At 36.5% G+C, this 23,565-nt stretch overlaps 1 protein-coding gene across 2 annotated transcripts in view; it reads right to left on the bottom strand.

Moving 5' to 3' along the window:
* The window catches only part of LOC126817243 (zinc finger protein 608), a 32,226-nt gene extending 9,072 nt beyond the window's left edge, over positions 1-23,154 (bottom strand). The window contains exons 1-5 of one of the 2 annotated variants that reach the window (XM_050544050.2): positions 22,889-23,154; positions 21,816-22,561; positions 16,347-16,503; positions 15,213-15,300; positions 3,643-7,241 (exon numbers count right to left, since the gene is read on the bottom strand). In XM_050544050.2, the coding sequence (XP_050400007.1) occupies positions 3,643-7,241; positions 15,213-15,300; positions 16,347-16,503; positions 21,816-22,298 (4,327 nt within the window). In that variant the 5' untranslated portion in view covers positions 22,299-22,561; positions 22,889-23,154. The remainder of the gene's footprint in view (positions 1-3,642; positions 7,242-15,212; positions 15,301-16,346; positions 16,504-21,815; positions 22,562-22,888) is intronic. The other variant, XM_050544049.2, reaches the window with a different exon arrangement.
* Between the last annotated feature and the right edge of the window lie 411 nt (positions 23,155-23,565).

The following is a 23,565-nucleotide window of genomic DNA, read 5'->3' as shown; positions in this document are numbered from 1 at the left end:
TCATAAATGTCTAGGCAGCAAGAGGGAAAGTTAGACAATTCTGCCCCGACAGCGTCATTTCAGGTTCCTAATTTCACGTTTAAAAAGGATCTTTTGACATAGTCAACTGGACTTCTGTATTTTATTTTCATCCTAAAGGCTGACCAATAAAAATAAAAGTCTCAAAAAGATATTTCAACAATAGCCACGCGAGTAAACGGCTTCATTAATTAAACAAAATGACCATGTACATGATTGTACAGCATCTCTTTCTTCCCGCCATTTTATACAATAGTCAAGCAGACGACAATGTCCTTAAGTAATCAGTATTACGCTAGAAATACTGATCATGGCAATACAAGCAATTTGTTCTCTCGTTCTCTCCAAGAAAAATCCATTCGGTCAGTTTACTTCCTTCGAGACTTGACGTCCTAATCAATAATCCCCCCTCTATTGTCCAGACTCAATCAAGAAAATGGCTTCAAGGCAATGTAGATGGCTTAAGACGTCCTATCACGTTTTCCAGACATTTTACATAAGGCACTTGGAAATTCTCCCAGAAGATTTATTACTCGCTATCAAATTACGAACAAATATGAAAAATAATCATCTGAAGTCGAGTCAATCGGAATTTTTCTTTTTAACAAGTCTCATTATTTATCAGCTTGGGATCATTACTCACATCTTTTAAAACAATATCTAATATTTCACAGCTTAAAGATGCACTATGCAAGAGCTAAATCTGTCTATTGCAGGTCTTTCTTTAGGTCTGAAATGTTTTCTAAATTATTAATTAGACATTAATTAATTAACTTATCCAGACCATATTCAACTCTCCATTTTTTGAATGGATAATCAAGACTTTGTCTTTTATCCAGACCATATTCAACTCCCGATGCCATTGCTAGCCTGTGATATTTAGTGGATTGGAATACATTTTTTTAATGGATAATCGAGACTGTTTTTTTATCGTACCAACTTTAGTAATGATGACTGAGGCTAGCCTAAAATTCAAAAGCTAATATCTCAGTTCACAGACAATTCATTTCTTAGAAATATTTGATGCTGGACAATTCGTCCCTGAATAGCCCTAGGACGAATTATCTGGGGAAAAATTGTCCAGGGACGAATTGTCACCCAACTCGTAGAGAAATACTAATAGAAAGCTTCTATTCTCAACACCAACAATTTCTTAATGAACTTCAAATTCCACGCCCTTCTCCTAGTAAATCCAACATCTTGTTAGGGATCATGGGTTTGGAATGCCAACTTGTATATTTTTATCCCCTCCCTGTCACCCTAACTCCCTTCTCCACAAACATGCACCTACAACCGCTGTTAATGACCCACAGAATGTAAATCAACAATGTTATCCCTGTATTTATGGCAATATCTTATTCCTGACATAAACTCATCCGACATATTAAACACGATTATATTATTGTTTTTTTTATGTCATCTTTCTATCCAAGCGAGCAATGAATAATTTATAAGAGTTTTCCCTGCTTCAACAGGCTTCCGCCCATCGGCTATAAACTATCTCATACCTCGTTTCATCTGATAGTGGATAGTTTGATGTAGTGGTATTTAATGGCTTGTATTTATACCATCACCACAAGTTTTATTGATCAACGTTGTACCAGTACATCTTCAATTATTCACTTTTGTCATTTCTTTTTAAATTCATCGACTCTGTATTTTTTTTTTTGCTCAGAATATTTAAAGCAATTATTCCATTCTTTAAACCACTATTAGGAGCTTGTCAGTTTTATTATTGGGGCTTGAGTAATGGTAATTAGGGACCTGCGGTGGCTCAGTGAGTAAGACTGTGGCTCGCTAACATTGAAATGAAATGAAATGGGGTTTAAGGTCCTACTGTTCTGCTCCTACATTGTATACTGGGCTAATGAAGACGGGCATACGCCATACAGTGTGATATGAGGGAAATTTTTTCCCGGGCAGCGGCACTATCGCCTACTCTTATATCAAATTCCAACTGCCAAGGGATCTTTTACGTGCACGCCAATGTGTACACGGAACATCGGTTTTTCGTCCCATCCGCACGACTAGACAGCTGTCCTGCATCACTGACAAGGGGAAACCACGGCAGAAAATCTGGACAAACTTTCTCGGCCAATGCAGGGATCGAACACCCGATGTTGGCAGAGAAAAGCTCATCCTGATTTCCCGGGCATGGTGCAGGACACAGGGCCTGACAGGGGACAGTGTCTAGTCCTCAGATGGGAAACCACCCAAGTTGACTCTGATACAATGCGCACACGCTAACCATTTTGCCATCCAACACCCAATATGAAATGACAATCAGTGAGCCTAAGTAAGGAGTTCATTCAAAACTAAGAAAATGACCACAACGATTGGGACAACAAGAGATCTAGCACAATAAATATAACTCCACTCTCCAGTGTATGAAAGGTTTCTACTATTTCCCCGTGTAAACAGAAGAGTTAAATTACAAGTCACAAGCTGAATCAATATCAATTAATACAGTAATATGTCTTCCAGATCATGAGAAATGAAAACTGAGATGCAGTTATAGAGGGTTTCATAGTTTCCACTCAACACAAACTAGGTTAATTCGGGACTAACATATGGTTCAATTTTATTTCATTAATTAGCTTTCACAGATACATGTAGAAGTCTTTAAAACCAGAGGAAACCCACAAGATTAGACAGGTGACACTACTCCTTGTCACGAATACATGGGGAATCAAAACTATGCCACTTGACTCGGTGACAGACCTTCTGATCTAAAGCACACGACCCCCCCCCCCCATCCCCGTACAAAAAATCAAAAGTGAGTAGCAGTTGTAGAGGGTTTCATAGTCAATCTTTAATACTTAAAATTAAATAATGTGAAAATGTTAAAACAAAAATGACACTTGAGGTACACTTAAAGACTAATATTGTTTAACCACAAAGTTTTAATACTTAATTAAATAAATAATTGGAAGCAAAAAGTTTAAAATCATTTCACCAGAAAGTTCAATATTATTAGATAAGCTTAAATTGTTTAACCACAAAGTCTTAATGCTTAAATAGGACTAAATTATTTCACGAGTTGGTAAGCCTAAAGACTAAAATTGTTCCACCAGAAAGTCTTAAATGGTTTAAGCAGCATTTACATTTAGTAACAGAATGAGAATACCAGATGACACATTATGGAATACCAGTTACTTTACAAGTTTATATTTATGGCCATGTTTCTTGGAGGAGGGTTCTCTTGTGTTCATCGAGCAAACCATGAACAAACTTAGAAAGTAACTTGTATACCATATAACTGTGTCGTGTGAAACAAAAAGACTTAAATTATTTCACCAGAAAGTCCAATATTAGTAAGTAAGTTATATTGATGATAATAAAAGCATACCTTGATTAAATAAATGTATATCACTATCCTGGTGTACGTACATGTATAGCTACAGTGCACTCGGGTCAATTCCAACATCCAAGCACATTTTTACAGTTCTTTCACAATTAGGGTTCCAGTACGTAACGATTAAAAAAACAGGTAAATCTCCAAAAAGTTGATGAAATAAATAATTTCTTGTCATGTCGATCCCGACAAAAATCCCAGATTTCAGAATTCCCAGAGTGCACTGAATGAATGACTAGATTTCAGTAAGAAAATAAATTCTCACTTACCACCGTGAACGAGAGGGTACGGTCCAACCACATGCGTATGATGATGTGTGTGAATATGTCGCTGGGTCGGCGGAGAGCTGGAATGTTCCCGATTTTTCTCCAGACCTTGATGAGGTGAAGAATCCATTGATTTTTGGGGAACTGGAGATGAATTATGGGAACCGGGACGGGCCTTTTCATGTAATTCGTGAATTTTATGACTATTTCCGAAATACGCGGACCCAGATTGTCCATCAACTGGTTTTTCCGAATCTCCAGAAACACTAGCACTTTTACCCTCTAACACTTTTTCTTTCTCGGTTTCTACGGAAACTCGATAGTTTATTTGTCCTCCCATTTGAGCTGGGTGTAAATACGGGGACGGAGCGTAACCTAAAACATGGGGGTTCATATTACGATACATGGCTTGATTGGGATCAAAGTGCATCTGTCCAAGTTGTCCGTAATGAGGGGATTGTAAATAAGCTCCGGGATACTGCATGTAGGTATTATAAGGCATAGGACCCTGTTGTCCGGGAGACTGAGCACTGTTACCCGGACCAGCAGGAGAAGGGTGGTTAGGGGGCATAGAATGATTCGGTGTCCTCGGATTACCATCTGGACTTCGTAATTTATCCGCTATTTTATTTTTATCCTCAGGTTTATTGTCTGGGTTGATCTTACTGCCACTGCTGCTACCAGTATTATTGTCCCGGAAATCTTTCACTCGCGATTCACCATGCTCCCTCTTAACTATATCCTCAACTTTGATTGGATCTTGTGGACGGCTTAATGGAACTTTTCCTGCGGGTGATTCATTACTCGTTAATTCTGGGGGTTTACTGGCAGCCATTTCCTGTTTGCGTTTTTCAACTCGCTGTTGTTCGATGAGTTTTTGTTGTTGGAACATTTGGTACCGTCGCATTTCTTCCTGTTTTCTGTAATCGTACTCGTAGCGATTATTTCGGTCCATCTGGGATTTCAACTCGATATTCTCTTTCATTATCTGATGATTCTCATTCTGTTTCTCACGTAGCGATTGGTCACGCACATCACCTTGACGTTCACCACCAGGTTTCTTCATCTCTGGACCGCCATGTGGACTCGCTCCAACAGGAACTGGAAGATGTGGATGGGGAAGTTTCATGCTAGACTGGGGATCCATGGGGTGTTCTCTAGAGGCTGGACGCGAGTTTGTTTTTTTGCTACTTTCCCCCTCGGACTTGCTGCTGTTGCTGCCACCTTGTTGCTCCTGAGCTCGTTTTTGATCCTCCATGGCTTTATCGTACTGCTGCCTCAGATTGGGATGCATCTGGTAACTGGGATCCATGTATCCTCCATAAGCTGCTAAATATTGATACTGAGCATGTGGAGGCAGTGTCTGTATTTGGGCGTACATCTGCTGGAACCATTTCTGTTGCTGCATCTGGTATTCGTTCATTTGCTGAGGCGGCATGGCACCGACACCTTCTGGCTTTACAATTTTATTTTCTTCTTTTTCTTCCACCTTTATGGGAGTCTTTGCTAAATCTTCAGCCTGCTTCTTCTCTTCTGCTGATGAAGAAGGTCCGTCCCGGGGTTTTCCCGTGTTTGGGGATAAATGCTGTGAGGAAGGAACGTTTTGTTGCAGCATGTATGGCGATTGGCCGTAATAGTTATACATGCCATATTGAGCTACATTACCACCATCATGGGCAGGTGGTTGCGAATTGGTGCTTTGTTCGCTTTTCTTCGACGCATTCTCCTTTTTACTTGGACTATCACCTTGCTGTGGGGAGCCGTTTGATTCATTAGCATCAGAAATATCTGAATAAGCTGGACTCTGTACATCATCAGTGACTGGAGTTTTTCTATCCGTGGAAACTTGTAAAGGAGAATTAACTTTGAGCAGATTTGCAGGTGTGGACAATCGATTAGCTGACTGTTCCGGTTTTGGCACGTTGATACCTGACGTTAATGCTTGATTTGAGTTTCTAGAGATGTCCATATTTGGCATTTTACGAGTTAAATCTACAACAGATTTAATATTTTCATTGGGCATGGCCTGTTTGTCCTTTCTTTCAACAGGTCTGGACGGAGTTGAGGCAGTTTTAATCACAGCAGGTCGGTCACCCTTCGAGGGATCCTCGCGATTTGAATCCTTAGAGCTAGGTGATTTGTTATTGTTATTATTATTTATAGCGACGCCATTCGAAGAACCATCTTTTTCCTTTTTCTTCTTGGGTTTCGATTTTTTGTCTTTGAATCCAACGAGAGCAGGATTAATATGCGACGGTTCCCCCATTATTGTGGGTTTAGGCTGAATGGGTTTTAATGAAGGCGACATCTGTGCATGCGTGGACACAGGTGACAAACTGGGATGTGATACAGACACGGTGCTAGTCAGCGCAATCATCTGTGGCGACGGAGCAGGTACGATTGGACGTGTGGCCGATTTATTTTTGGACTTGTCTAACAATGATTTATCTGATTTGGTGAAATCTACAGCATGAGGAGGTGTCGATATGGCAGGAACAGTTATAGGATGAGGATTGTTGCTAGGAGAACTTCCACTAGAGGTCACTACTGGCGTCGTTACGAGAGATGTTCGCGACTGAGTCACCTTAGTGGCGCCTCCTGTACTACCGAGTCCTCCTACAGGAGCACCAGATATTTGATAAACCTGGCTTGGCACTGACGCTAATTTTCCTGAGCTTGATACGGAATTGGCACCGGATGAATTAACACTAGGAGTAACAGAGTTTGAGGAAGTATTTACACTTGTGTTGCCACTAGCTACAGTTTCATTTTCTTTTCGTTTGTTACCACTTGTACTTTCGTGTTTCGTATTATCATTTTTATCACTTTTATGTCCTTCATTTTTCCCTGATGTTTTTTCGGAATTCTTCTCAGACTTTTTGTCACTTTTCTCAGTCTGTTTGTCCGAATTTTTCTCCTGAGGTTTATCGTGCTTTTCACTCGTCTTTTCAGGAGAACGACGATTGGCGTTTGCTCGACAACTAGCTGCTATTTCTTTAAGTGGAATGTTATCCTCAATTGAATTCTCACGTTCTCGTGTAACTCTGGAGCAAGTTTTTTCAGCTGCTTCAGATTTTGAGTCCTTTTTCTCTGTCTTTGACGACACCTCAGGTTTTACGTCCTCGTCACATTTATCGTCCATATCTTCCTCCGCGTTTAACGAAGCGAGTGGGTTAAGATGGGCGTGCGTTTGATGATAACGTAAACCGTTCATATGTTTATATTTTTTACTACAATTTGGTTCAGGGCATTCTATTAATCCCTCTTTATTAGGGGTCAGGTTTACTTCCGGGGCTGGCGTTGGTGGTCCGCGAGAGCTTGATCTACACCTCTTAGCTCTTGATAATTCCGTGTTAACTTCGAGATCAGCTGATCTGCCCTTACGTTTGACTCCCCCACTTGTTGACACGTCTGATTTGGCTGGACTAGGTGGCGCTTGAAATGTGTTAGCGGTGCTGCCTCGGCGCCCTTTTCTAAGTTTGCGACCCTCATTAATCACCTTTTCCACTACTGGGGGACAAACCGGGGGTCCACGATTTCTTTTTCCACGCCCTTTTGGTGTTCGCGTCTCAAAATCACTGACGGGTGAATCACAGTTGAACCTGAAAATAAACAAGGTAAATTAACGATCAGTTGAAAACAAAACAAGCGGTTGCCAAGCAACAAGATACATCCACATTTTGGCAAAAGATGGATGGAAAAGTGGGAAAATCAATAGGGCTTATATTATCATAGTCCCAATGCTTTACATCGATTTTGAAAAAAAGTTTGGTTATAAATTATTTCAAGATTCACTGTTGTAAAAAATTTTACTTTATAATTTATACAGTCGAGTTAATATGAAACAAACTGGTAATTTAAGGCAACTGTCTTATTTGATATTTCTATGCTAGCCTCGAAAAACCTGATTAAAAACTTTGACATGATTCAAACTGGTGAATCAAAGCAACTGTGTTTTTTTTTCACAATTTCCATGCTAGCCTTCAAAAAATTTGATGAATCACTTCGACAAGATTGAAACAATCTTTATTATGACTGACATCACAACTTAAGATCTTTGTTAGACTTCGAAAACTGGATTGAAAATATTGACAAGATTCATAGCTTTTTTTTTAGATTAAAATCTGTCTCAGTTTTCTATTGGTAGGCATGTAAAGAGTAAACTGTTTATTATTCTTTTGAATTATCTATACAGGTAGTTACAGTCAGTTACAGGTAGTTACAGTAAGTTACAGGTAAGTTACAGGTAAGTTACAGGTAGTTACAGTCAGTTACAGGTAGTTACAGTCAGTTACAGGTAGTTACAGTCAGTTACAGGTAGTTACAGTCAGTTACAGTCAGGTACAGGTAGTTACACTATGTTACAGGTAGTTACAGTCAGTTACAGGTAGTTACAGTAAGTTACAGGTAAGTTACAGTAAGTTACGGGTAAGTTACAGTAAGTTACAGGTAAGTTACAGAGATTCGTCACTGGGATTATTTTAAGATACAGTAAGCGCTGTACTATTTTTCACCCCAACCGGTCCAACCTATAACTAGATGATAGGTATAATCGACACCTTGACCAACAACTAGATGAACCCTGACCCACAACTAGATGATACATGTAGGTACAATAGGCACCCCGACCCACAACTAGATGATAGGTATAATAGACACCTTGACCAACAACTAGGTGAACCCTGACCCACAACTAGATGATACATGTAGGTACAATAGGCACCCCGACCCACAACTAGATGATAGGTACATGTATAATAAATGAAATGAAATGAAATGAAATGGAGTTTAACGTCCTACTGTTTTGCTCCTATGCTGGGCTAATGAAGACGGGCATACGCCATACAGTGTGCTATGAGGGAAATTTTGCCCAGGTAGCGGCACTATCGCCTACTCTTATATCAAATTCCAACTGCCAAGGGATCCTTTAAGTGCATTTCAATGTATACACGGGACCTTGGTTTTTCGTCTCATCCGAAGGACTAGACAGCTGTCCTTGCCAGGCCCTCCGTCCTGCATCAGTGACAAGGGGGAATCACGCCGGGAAATCTGGATGAACTTTCTCGGCCAATGCAGGTACATGTATAATAAGCTCTGTACCATAACATAAAGAACACAAATTACACCCATTCCATCCCACAACTAGATTACATTTTACATAAAAGAGATATTTCTATTTCTATATAACTGGTGTTAAAAAGTACAAACACAAAGTTGGCTTGTTATTTTATGGTATTTGGGAATGTTGATAATTTATCGTTCTACCAGAAACGATTACAAGTGCTAGGAATTATTTCTGTAACCAATTTATGGCATATCAGTTCTCCCAGTAATCTAAGCATTCTTTAAGCTGACATTTTGCCCAGTTTCAAGTACGAAATGTATCTTGAATATTTCATGGGTCTCCTGATCAATAGTCTGCCGTTGAGATCAGATATTTTATCATTTCATCGTAATCTGATATTTCTATCCCTTGTACATCAATTGTTCATCGTGGAAGTGTGGAAGTGAATCAACATGGAAACCAGAGGTACAGCAATATAAAACTCGTATGCTGCCATTATTGCACAAATAAATAGTTGCGCTTTCTCACACATTTATAAACCAGTCCTGGCATCTCAACGGCTTACATTTCACATAGTTTTAACGATTGCTTGCATTTTAATTTGATGCCCAATGGAAAAACAACTAGCTAAGTTTACCACATGCTTATTCTTTCAGTTATTTGAGTTTTTATTGGCAAATGTGTAACATATGTTTAGATCATAAAATGCCTCTATCCCTTTCTCTCTTTTTCACGTTCAATTCTGATTAAAACATCTGATTACAGAGGAAATGTAATAATTTTTAAAATGGTAAGTTTTTAAAAATAATTCCAATGACTTTCATGTGAGAGAGAGAGAGAGAGAGAGAGAGAGAGAGAGAGAAATGGGGTTTAACGTCCACTTGACACAAACAAGGTCATTTCGGGACTAACATATGGTTCAATTTTATTTTCATAATTCGCTTGCGCGTAGGGGTCTTTGCCAGTGGGAGGAAACCGAAGGACCCAGAGAAAACCCACAAAGTTTGACAGGTGACCCTACTCCTTGTCACGTTCAACCCGGGATTCTAAACCATGGCAGTTGACTCAATGACAGACTTTATGATACAGCACGCATTTGCTAACCATTCAGCCACCCAACCCCCCTGACTTTCATGAAAAATATTATTTGAAATGAAATGTTTCATAAAAACCAATGATGCATGCATGACACGGAAAGAGTAAATATATTTTATGACGAAGTGAAATATGATATACATTGAATTACAATCTAATATTTCACACTTTTATCAAGCACCTGTGACATTTAAAACTAGATATGTGTGTTGAAATATACATGTACAAACATATTGACGAACAAAAACCCAATGGATACAGTTTTGTACAGCGCATCATCTTACAACATTGTTTTTTTTTTAATGTGAATTTTCCAGCCATTTCAACGGCTTTTCTAAATGTGTAAAGCTAAACTCAAGTTTAGTTTTGATGTTTAAAATGTTGATAAATGCAAGTAAGGCTGAATAAAATTAATTTTTTATGGAGGTGTGGTTTCTACATGTATACCATGTATGGTTGGTTGTGTTTGCTAAAAGCCTTATACCTACTGGTACACAAACTATTGAAATAATAAAGCGGAGTAAAACGTCCACTCAACACAAATATGGTCATTTAGGGACTAACATATGGTTCAATTTTATTTCAATAATTCGCTTCCGCGTAGGGGGCTTTAGCAGTGGGAGGAAACTGGAGAAAACCCACGAGGTTGGACAGACTACCCTTCTTCTTGTCACTTACAACTAGGGAATCAAAACCACGCCACTTGACTCAATGACAAGACCTTATGATCTAAATCGCACCCCTTAGACCGTTTGGCCACCAAACCCCGCCACATCAAATAAAACTTGCAAACCTAATTATCTGATAACTTCACATGTACCAATAAAACAATAATGACACGCCTTTCAGAATACAGAATTAAAATGAATAAATAAATGACGAAATTTCGCATTCCAATTTTTTTTTTCTCAGTGGAAATACATTTCGATGAATTGATCGTGTGTGAAGTGAAGTTTATAACCCAGTAGTGTTCAGAGAGTCAATAGATGGACTGTTGTAAGGCTTCGTCAATCTTTGTAATTAAGAAATGCTACGTCTTCTACTGCCTCTATGATAAATGAATTCAGCTCAGACCCAAGTTCAATTATTTATTTGGGGAAACTCAATCATGAAAACAATAAATTATTCATCAAGTCAGACGACTGAGATGGAATGAAAAGAAACGTTAAAAATGCTAAGACCGTTAAAATAAAGCCAAGCATGTTTCTAGTTCCAAGAACCATCGAATAAGTGGATATTTCATCTCAAACGGTTATAACTAGCGATGGCTTCTCCGAACCCCTTTCACCAATTAATGCCATACTTGTCGAGTAGGAATTGTGGGATACAAACGAGTGAAGTCAATAACAGATCGGCAATCTGTTTGTATAGGAAACAAAAACCAAACATACAGTTGCTAACCTTGGCAGCTAGCCAACATTCTGTTTAAAATGCTTCTTGTATAAAGAGCAGGGCTTCATATCATTGTTTTGTTTAACTCCAAGAAAGATAAAACATCTTGATACTGGATGTTAATTGATATTTTCAGACTAGATGAACCAGTACTACTGGATGATATTTGATATCTTTAGACCAGATTAACCACATGTAGTACTACTGTACAATAATTGATATTTTTAGATTAGATTAACTAGTACTGCTGGATGATAATTGATAACTTTAGCCTAGGGATGGATCTTTTACATGCATGGCAATGTGTACGCGGTGCCACGTTTTTTCGTCACATCAGATGAACTTTGTCACGACCTCCAGGTTAGCGAGCCAACGTCTTACCCACTTAGCCACCGTGGTTCCAGCCATGGCAAATGACAAAGATTGAATTTGTCTAATATTATCAGTAACAGGTGATTTATTTTCAAGCTTGATTATCCAGTTAAAACCAACATTTAAATATTAAAGGAAATGAAATGAAATGAAATGGAGTTTAACGTCCTACTGTTCTGCTCCTATACCGGGCTAATCAAGACGGGCATATGCCATACAGTGTGCTATGAGGGAAATTTTGCTTGGGCAGCGGCACTATCGCCTGCTCTAATATCGAATTCCAACTGCCAAGGGATCTTTTACGTGCATTCCAATGTACATGTATACACGGGACCTCGGTTTTTCATCTCATCCGAAGGACTGGACAGCTGTCCTTGTCAGACCCTCCGTACTGCACCACTGACAAGGGGAAACCACGTTGGAAAATCTCGATGAACTTTCTCGGCCAATGCAGGGATCGAACACCCGACCATTTAAAAAATAAAAATCTAATCCTTGAGTTACTTTTAACGAATGAACACAATAAAAACACAACACAATAAAAACACAATAAAAACACAACACAATTTATATGGAAAATAATCACTGATTGATAAACATATAACAAACATGATGTTCTCTTATCAAACACAACTTGAGAGCGTGTGTATAAACCAGTAATTGTTTTCCATCTAAAGTAATAAACTGCAGTCCTTCACGTTTAAGCTCCTCTCAACGCACCTCGACTTTTCTTGGTGGGAATCATTAAAGACTCCTGCAAATTAGCTAAATCGCTCTCCTAAATAGTGAGATTAATAAACTACTTTCGTTTTTTGTTTATTTTTAAACTGCATATGTTCGAGCTAGCAGTTTTCATGATGATAATTCTGACGCTACCATATTTACCAAATATTAAACAAGACTAAAGCATAAATACAATTTCGCTCTCCTTAATTCAAGTAAAATGTTTTCTCATTTTTGAAATTGGCAGGAGCTTTTTATGGCTCTCGCATAATTTTATAAACCTGAAGGACTGAAACTATATCTACATTAAGACAAATCAAAGACAAATAAAATAGGCTATTAGAACGGGTTTTGTTTTTACACAGGCTAGGCCTCTTCACCAACTTCATTCAGATATCCCGAAAAAATATTGTTAAAAAAAATAAACATAGGATATTTTTACGGTTAAAAATTCTCAGTAAATAAATAAATAGATCCCAGTCGGTTAGCAAAGCGAGAAATTGGAAACCTGCCATTAGTATTGAATGAGTCTCATCTACTGTCAGGAATCAAATATTGAATAACAAGTGGAGAGAGAGAGAGAGAGAGAATCTAACCACTGGATGAACGAACTATTGATGTTTGAGTCAAGTTGTAATTCAGTCTCTGTCATTCCAGTCTGATTTATACAACGATAACCAGACGCATCAGGTCAAAGTCAGAGAATCTGAATAAATAAAATAACCAGCACTACTCGATATACAGAATCACTGATCTGTATTCCGTGGACTTGAAAAAAAATAACGTCTCTTAAATGCATTCTGGTTTATTTTTGTACCCAATTGCAAGATTGGATAAATGTGTATTATTTGACGCCTGGAATCTTTGGGGATCCTACATAATAGATGATGCTGAAGACGATTAACAGTCAGGCTAAGAGATGGTAATTCTCTATCTATTAGCAGCTATCATCCTCTCGGGATTTTTGATAGACATTTTGAAAGATTAACAAAAGGTTATTTTGAATAAATTATTATTTTTCTATCTGCGAGCAGATTCTATAAATATTCACCATATGTATGAGCTGAATTATAATAACGCATTTTACGGTTTAGGAGCACTTGATTTACGATTAATTTTTATCCATGCGATCTTTCTGGTGTTCAAATTCAATTTAATAAAATTTGTGTTACATCAAACTCATGTTATTTGAAATTTGTGTTGTATTATACCTATGTTGTATCAAATCAGACTTGCGTTACATTAAACTTGTGTTATCAAATTTGTGCTACGGTATATCAAACTGGTGTTATGGTATACCTCAGACTCAAGTTAAGAATTTACTCAACTTTCAATCACTGTTTATGAGAAATATCTTTGTTCCAGAAACACTTAAATTTGGACATAGTTTCTTATTGATGTATTTGCTACATTAATACAACAAAAGTTTTATAAAGGGCTATATTTTAGTTAAAATAAGGTGAACAATTTTGAGTAAATTCTTAACTTAAGTCTGAGAATGCTTTGTGAATTCGGGGCCTGGTGTACTTGTATAAACAAGAGATGGTGTGATATATATGCATGTTAGAATATTGTATAGCTGGGAGTGTAAAAGGTCTGATTATTGAATGAATGAATGAACATTCAGTTTATTCTCATGGCAAATAGTGGGAGTTGGCTGTTTGCCAAAACTAAAGAATTTGACCTGCCTGGTCCATGTGAATGTAGGTATAAGGTACATGTCTAAGATTGTGTAATACACACCTATAAGCATAATAATAATTTACAGAAATCGAGAATCTTGGTTTATTAACAGTGAGTGAATAACACACGACACAATTATATAGAATACAAGATGCTTAATTCAAAGTTCATTTCTGGCGACCATTTCAATGGAGGTTTCTCCTTGTCTTTATCACGCAATGATCAATTAATTCATCCATGAATGAACATATTCACTTTTATTTCTTTCAAGTTGGTGACGAATGAAGTAATGTTTGATGCCTCAAACACTTTCACTGTGATAATTTGAGATTAATCACAAATGGATAATGTAGAATTTTGCCCCTACAGTGGCAATTCAGCAAAATCAATATGGACATTTTGGAATGAAAATGAAATGGGTTTTAACGTCCTACTGTTCTGCTCCGATTGGGCTAATGAAGACAGGCATACGCCATACAGTGTGTTATGATGGACAGCAGCACTATGGCTTACTCGCATATAAAATTCCAACTGTCAAGGGATCTTTTACGTGCACACCAATGTGTACACGGGACCTCGTTTTTTCTTCTCATTCTATTCAACCTCTACTACCTCATGTACACAAGACACCTAATTATGAACATTTGGATGAAGGAGAATTTTGTCCATGCAGTGGTGAGTGAGAACAATATACGTTATTTTTAATAGGCTACAATATTAATAAAGGCACATCTGGGACTAATAAGAATAGATTTATGTATGGGTGAATCAATGAAAACTGTCTAACAACATACAGACATAACAAACAATAGATGGATAGAGCACACACAACACTTATGGAGAGAGAGAGAGAGAGAGAGAGAGAGAAATGGGGTTTAAGGTCCACTCAACACAAACTAGGTCATTTCGATTTTATTTCAATAATTCGCTTTTGCTTAGGGGTCTTTAGCAGTGGAAGGAAACCAGAGGACCCGGAGAAAACCCACGAGGTTAGACAGATCACACGACCCTACTCCTTGTCACGTTCAACTCAGGAATCGAAACCACGGCAGGTGACTCAATGACAGACCTTATGATACAGCGCATTCGGCCATCCAACACCCCCCTCCCCCAACAACACTTACAGAATAGAAACCATGTGAAGGGTGGAACAAACAACCTTTCTGGAACTTTTAACAGAGAAAATATTCAAAATATTCAAAACATTTAACCATGAACGACCGGAGCTTAGAATATAACTCACCTTGGTGGTGCCCAGTCGTGTTTCGTGGCATCAAGAAGTGTTCCGACGTAGGTTTTACCTCTCCAGGTAACATTAACTACTAAAACACCTACAATAAATTATACAGCAAATTATCACCTAAATCGTAAATAAATATAAAGCTGTATCATGCACGGTTTTATCACCAAATAGTCGAACTAAGTTTTTTCTTTTTTTTATCATTTTTTTCTTTAAACAATGCATAATTTAATTCTTAACTCTATATTTTTAAATAGACAATATGGCCGACAGGAAGATGATTAGCCCCTCTCTTGTCTGTATTTTAGTATGTTAATATTTTGTATACAGACAAAATGGCTGACAGGGAGATGATTAGCCCCTCTCTGTCTGTATGTTAGTATGTTAATATTTTCATTTCAAGTCTATACATTAAAAATTTCATTCAAATTACTTTATTTTGAGACAAGTTATCAATGGTTGTAGTTTAAACAAGATGTGTGCACTGATTGTTAATTATCGTAACCACGGTACTGGTATATTCCAAACTATGACTCGCTCCTCCATTTTTAAATTAAATCATTAAATGATCGAACCGTTCTAATGTAGTTCAAAATCCCAAGCATTCGATGGCATCGAGAGTTGATTATGGTCTTGTCGTGTTATTAAATGTCTAATTAATAATTTTTAAAACATTTAAGGCCTAAAGAAAGACCTGCAATAGGCAGATTTACCTCTTGAATAATGAATGTATGTTTAACCAGCTGAAAGTTGATATCGTCCGAAATAAAGAGTAGTAACTTTAAGTCAATGTTAAATTTACAACCTTTTTTTGTAACAACACTGTTTGTTTTGTAGGGTTATTTTTAAACCGCTGAAAGTTGATATCGTCCGTTTGTTTTGTAGGGTTGTTTTTTAGAGGGTTATAACTCCATGTTTGTGGTATCGGCTATCGGCCAAGAATCATTGTCAACAATAAAAAAAACCTAAAGCTTGTATTCCATGTGCGTGTTTTTGGTGTGTTTCCGCGCATGTTTTCGCACATTACATAGAAACGGCCCCATTACATTTATAATAAACAACTTTTTCGACAGCGAAAACGAGTGCGGAAGAGCCACAAAAATGTGTACATTGAAACAAGCCTTTCTGCGTACTTACCATTTTCTGTTTCATGCCAGACAATTCCTTCTAGATTAACGGAAGTTCCCGGTTCGCACGGTCCCAGACAATCTGGTTCCGTGGACACACCGACAGTACATGTCTCAACTCCAATATTATGACAATCCGTCTGCATTGGGGAACTAGCACTTTCAACCTGAAAAAATAAAAAAAAATATCAAAATTTAGTTTTAAATGATTGACACCTGACAAATGCACACCTGGGGTACCACAGGTAAGGTATCATGTTGAGAGACAATTAACGAACACAATCTTTTAATAACTTTGAATTTCGGAGATTAAAAATGGTTTAATGTCAAACATACGCAAGTCAGATGAATATGAGAGATGAATCAAATGAAATGGAGTTTATCGTCCTACTTTTCTGCATCAACCAAGATAATGAAGACACTGTGACTCCCTGTAAATGAGAAATACCCTGCTAAATGCACAACATATGCTACTTTAAAGTATCTTTTAGCTCATCAATTAACGAGATGAGTTTTGGCCGCAGTCTATTAACTATGTATATAGAATACACATATACAATAGACAACGCGGTCGGGTCTGCTCGTAACAGATGGCAACATGATAATTTATAAAAATAAATAGATTGAATATTGATATAATATATCAAATAATATATCAACTAATGACTGTTTTAAATATTAATAGAATACAACCAATAATGGCTGTTTTAAATACAAACTAAATAGAGAGAGAGAGAGAGAGAGAGAGAGGGTAACAGTCCACTCACACAAATTAGGTCATTTTGGGACTAACATATAGTTCAATTTTATTTCAATAATTCGCTTGCACGTAGGGGTCTTTAGCAGTGGGAGGAAACTGGAGGACCCGGAGAAAACCCACGAGGTTGGACAGGCGACTCTACTCTTTGTCACGTACAACCCGGGGAATCGAAACTACGCCATTTAACTCAATAACAGACCTTATGATACAACGCGCATGTGCTAACCATTCGGCCATCCATACCCCCAAAATACTAATAAACACAGGGCACAATACTATAACACACTATTTATAGAATAACAATTACTATGATTTATTTCACTGCGACTTTCAACAAGATTTCAGAAGTTGTTATCAACCATATAACACAAATAAATAAAATGAAAAGAAATATGTATATATGTATACAAGAGCAGTACGAATCCTCCATTGGGACATGTTCCTGAAACATCTAATATACATAGTTAGAGATGAAGTCTTCTATTGAAGATGCCAATGGGATGTGTACAATTACTATTATTACTAAGTGATGTTAGCTATATAAAGACAATAGAATACTAGTGGAAACATTGTTCTGTAATAAACACCATATCATTATATTCCATACATGTATAACCATGGAGAATATTTCCCAGTTGAATAAGGAAACACTACTGCAACATGTTAACCATTCAATTCTTTTATATAGAAAAGTTCTATCCATATATATCTTGTGTTGTGTTTTGTTATGAATGATAACAATGACCTCTTTAAATGTCACTATTTTTAAGCTATCAAACAATATTTTTAGGCCTTTATGTTTTTTAAGTAATCTTTTTGTATATATTTTGTATCATGTGATTTATGTATTATTTGTAAAGTGCTTTGTGATAATGTATGTAAAACGCTATATTAAGAATAAATCATTATCATTATCATTATCATTATGACCTATCAAGCTTATTCTAAAAATCGTTTTTGCTAACAAAAAATCTCTACCAGAAATGTTTGTTAACTTTAACAGAATCGTAAAATAAAACAGCTAACTGCAGACACCAAAATTACAAAATAAACAATATCCCTGGACTAATCAATTTGTTCACTGAAGTGTGACCAGCTTGACACAACTGATAAAGTCATGGTTGAGTGATAACATGAGTAGGTAGATCAAGTCATGGTTGAATGATAACATGGCTAGGTGGTAGATAATGTCACGGTTGAGTGATTATAGTGGTAGGGTGTTGGATAAAGGGCTAATCATGCTAGAGATTATTGTTGTTAAGGGCTGAAGTGGAACAAAAGAACCCAACACAATCCAAGTGATGATGAAAAGAGAATTATTTTAAATAATAAAATAATAAAATAAATGGAGATAACTTTTAATATCTATAAAAATCAATCGGGTGTTGATAATTAATTTGGAAAGTGTAAAATACTTAAAGAGCGCCTCACTGAGTTCATACATGACATTCATACATGTACAATAAAAGTTACTTTAATTTGGAAAGGGTAAACACTAAGCCTAATGATCGGCCTCCCCAATATTCATATCCTTCAGACTATTTGGACATGGAACATATTCGAATAAACTCTCAGAAACATTTTGTAATAATACACTCGCATGATCGCACGATCACATCAGATGTAAAAAGAGCACAAAACTAATTAAAAGTGTATTTATAGCACTAGGTGATACCTAGTTCATACAGTTCAGCTTGTTACAAATACACTTTTATTAGTATGATTTCAATAAAATGGAATTATTTTAGATAAGTAACTAAACTCCTCTTTAAAGCAGGTATCATATTTGTTTAAAGTAATCATTGCATCCCATATAGGTCTAAGGTCTACTGTAGGGCTAATATCGGTATAATAAACTACAGGCCTACTGATAGCAATCTATAGGCCTACTAATAGCCTATAATAATCTATAGGCCTACTGTAGTAATCTGTAGGCCTAGTGTAATAGCCACATTATAATCCATTCAGATCTGTGTAGTTTGGCAACCAGTCAAAATATAAATATTTAAATATTGTAGAATACACAGGAGTAGAAATTAAACAAGCTTTACATTGTAGGCCGACAGGAAAATTATATTGGCCTACTCACCTACTAGGATGCTATTTTAACTAAAATATACTTGACACAGCCATGTAAATGAGAGTTTGGCATAATCTTTATTTGTGCGCAACCACCGGGATAACGAAGACAGTGCTGGATACAGACAAAATAGACCGCGGTCGGCAATTCCTTGTACCTCCCTATCTCTGATCTTTAACACAGAAACAAATAGCCTCTAAAACACTATTTTAACCGGTCGAGTTAACCGATGACGTGTCATGCACAATGAATTGTAACATAATCTTACATCCATCCTGTTTTTAAAACTCTTTCCTTTTAGCCATTGACAAAATATTTTTTTTTTTAAATTGTTTACAAAAATTTTAAAAGGAATAAGAAACCGGTAACATAAATTTCTGAACAAAGACATCATTTCACCATTAAAGATAATATCAAATAAATTTAATTGATTCACGGGCAAATAATAAAATTGTGCTTTAAACGATATAAAAACGATCTGAGAATTCTCAGTATTTAATCACACAGGCATTCGTGTTCTTTTTCTTTTAAATCCATCCTGGTGTGCGAAAGGTTTAACATTACGTCAATCAATCTAAGCTCCGCCCCTTTTGACCCCACCCTCCCATTACAAACTGACATTCAGCTATTTTTAAAACTCGAAAACAATGTTTATTGCAGCATTATTACTTCTAATAATAAATATCACAGTAAATACACCAAACCCAGGTCGTTTACATAACAGCATATATAAACCAAATAAACCATAAGTCTGTATTATTACCACTCGAGATGTCCTCACTCATTTTTATTCCCAATTAAAAGCTACAGAAAGCCTTTTGTTACATCTGAAAAAACACCCCAGGCGTTCTATCATCAGTCTTTCTTGCGCTCTGGTATCTTACTAAGCCTAGCTTCAGTAATGGCCTAACTCAATCTCTTTAACAGGCCCTCAAAAGCCATTAGACAAATGAAACGCCATTTTAAATAACGCTATGAAAATTAACACTTTAGGATCATCGCGGTAATTTACACCAAGTGAAAAACTGTTAAATATTTATTATCTTATAAGAAATAAAAGCCAGGTCATATATTTCTTCAGTTGTTAGTATTGTTTTTAAAAATAAATGGCTTCACATGGTTTTTTTTGATATCCTATTTTATGCATGGATATGTTTGTTATTCAATCTCCTATAAATGGACATGAATTTATATATAGAAACTTGGGCTTGTTTTTAGATACATTATATCAATATTTCATATACTCCCGACATACTGGAAATAAAAATATTTGTTTACTCCAATCTCAATGACAAATTCCCATAAAAACTATTACACATTCTGGAGCAACAAGAAAACCTGTGTTATTTGATTGAAATTGAAAGGATATGAAATGTCATAATTTGTAACATGACATGTTGTACTTTATTGTCTAATAAAAAAACGCATGACAATAAATATATAAACATACTCACTGCTCATTAATGTCCAATAACTCCCAAGACTGTAAAATACGCCAAACAATGTGTGGATTTATTTATTTTTTTATTTTAATACTGATATGTCTAATGTAAGGCTTGATGTAATCTCGATAATTTTTACTGTCAATGATTTCAATGGGTTAGATTTATTGATCCAGACTCGACTATCAATGGCTTGGCGGATAGTTTGAGAAATAACTGACATTAAAAGAATCAATGAGAGTTAATGTACCGCTCTGTGGGGATAACTCTCTATCTAGACTCAGAAAAGAAGCGATAAATTTAAAAAACGTAAAGTTATCGGCACATAAAAAAATTAATAAGCTTGTCGTTTATTGTTAATTTAATTGGTATACGATTTCTACTTACTATCAACCTCAACAACTGTTTACAGATCTAATAAAACCCTCATTCGGATTTACTTATTTTTTTATTGAAATAACATAGAACTGGTAGCCCCCTACAACACCCCCCCCCCCACCCACCCACCCATTAGCCCATTAGTTTTAGACGATTAGGAAGTTAAACTCCCATTGGATGTTAATCACTTGTTTAAGGGGTACAATGTGTGAAAAATAAACTTTTTTTTAGGTTAAAATGGAATTTTAGATAATTAAAACTATATTAGTGACAGGTATTGAATTTGTTTAAAAGATCATTAAATTCTATTCTAGGCCTACTGTAGCCTAATTATGTCTAATAGCTTTATTATTATAAACTATTGGCCTAATAGCCGTATTATAATCAATAGGCCTAATATCCATATTATAATATATAGGCCTAATAGCCATATCATAATCTATAGGCCTGCTGTAATAGTCATGTTACAATCTAGTCTTTTATTGGAAATTAAAACATTTTACCAGTTATGACTAATCTGCATTGTTTTTTGTTTTTTTTGTATTGTTATTTTTAACATTCATACCCTAACCGACGTATTCTATTATCTCTGTAGGCCTATTCATAGAAAAACATTTCATTCATTCAGTATCACTCAGTTATAATGGCTTCAGAAGATTCGACTAATTGGCTTTCATCCAAATCAAATTAGGCTTTGATTTTTATCTCAGGCAGCCATTAATCATGTCATCGATGTCACGGTCTCTATTCCCTAATCAAATAGTGTTTTAATTTCTGTAAAATAAATTTGAAAAGAAGACAAAAATAAACACATCTCACCTTTTCTGTTTTAACCTTTTTAGTTGGTAGTGCGATTCCATCATCTTCGGTATTAAAATCATAAGGGTCCAATAAGGACTCGGTTTCTTTTTTAACTCCGTGGGCCACGTCCCCTATTTTTGGCTCCATGGTAACCTTACTGAATAATTCATCTAATCCATTAGATCCGTTGGCCACTTTACTTCCCGACTCATTACATTTACTGCCTTTATCTTTTGTTTTCTCCTTTTTATGGGCGTTTTTACTTTTATAGGGCGACCTGTCTTTGTCTGTCGACGTAGCTGATTGTTTAGATTTATCCGACATCCCGTTTAAAGCACCAGAGCTTGTGGTATTAGCCGAATCGACAATTTGACCTTTGCCCTCCGTTTTAACGATTTCGTGTTTGCTGTCTGCTTTGTTCACTCCGATATTTTTTCGTTTTATCTTCATTTTGAGGCCTTTATCGGCTGTAGCATGGACATGGTGTTCCGGACCGCTCATTTTTTTCCCGACGACCCCACACCTAAATTATCCCGTGGACCAGCCTCGGACAAATACGATGTTTGTCTCGGAGGCTTGTTTAAGATAGGTATCTTCCACTTCAAGTAGAAAACAATCACAGCTACAAAAAAAACGATAAAATAAATCCTCGATTTCTCACTTCCATCACGATGGTTTCTGAATAAATACAGAACTCCTTCATTGAACTAGAAAATAGTTTGACCAAATCAGTGAGCACAAATAAATCCTAGCCCTCATGAATTCTGAAATAAATAATAAGAACATTTATAGATTTGATTGATGGGAAAGAACAACAAAAAAGGGCCTAATTACATTGGCTGAAGCAAAGATACGAAATGAATCGATCAGTTGAGTAATACTTCTCTGTATATAATATGATACGAATGTTTAATTAACAACTCGATGCATATAATATAGCGATACACACACTTTTAGAAAAATCCAATAAACACATAGTATTGTGTGGTTTCTAATCCATCATATATATTAATCGCTGAATAAACTAAACACATTGTTGTTGCCTGTAGTAGTAGTATATGTTGTTATATACGTAATAACTATAAACTAACCGTGGTATATTAACGTATTGCACTGTAGTTACACTATTCCTTGGATCACACAAGATTTCAAATTATCCATATTATGACTTTTCACCATGAATCTATCTCCCCCTTTCTCGCTCTCACTATATCCATTCGCTTCAACGTATAACTACAACTGGCTGCCTATGAGAACAGAACGCCACTTGCTACACTTCTTTGTTCCCAGTGCTCTTTGATTGACAGAGTGACAGATGAAATAAGCTCCGCCCCCTCGAGGACCGCGGGTGGTCACAGGTTTTGACCGCGGCTCTTGTTAATCAATCATGATTGTGTGTATTCACGTATTGCCTTTAAACACGAATTTTTACTTCTTTTCTTCACGAGCCTTTCAAATTAGACCCACTCTTCCAGTCTCTCCTCTCAACTCTCATCAAGCCGTATAAAATCTATTTATATCGTTCAGTCAAGCGAGACATTAAATAGAGATAGCTGACTGGTAATTCAGGTCTATTTTACACTTGAATACCCACAGACACCTTCAGACCAACCCGTCATGGACAACAACAGCACAGTAATAGTTCAAATACCAAACAATTATCCGCTGCACAATTTCTGGTTTGTTTCATTTTGAATGTAATACAAGTAGCCCAACTCAATTGCAGTTTATTTAGTTTCGGGTGTAGCCAAATACAATCTTAACCAAC

This window comes from Patella vulgata, chromosome 4 (assembly GCF_932274485.2).
Source record: "Patella vulgata chromosome 4, xgPatVulg1.2, whole genome shotgun sequence".
Taxonomy (NCBI): domain Eukaryota; kingdom Metazoa; phylum Mollusca; class Gastropoda; family Patellidae; genus Patella; species Patella vulgata.
Note: the sequence above shows the minus strand (reverse complement) of the source record. Positions and strands in the feature narration are given on the sequence as shown.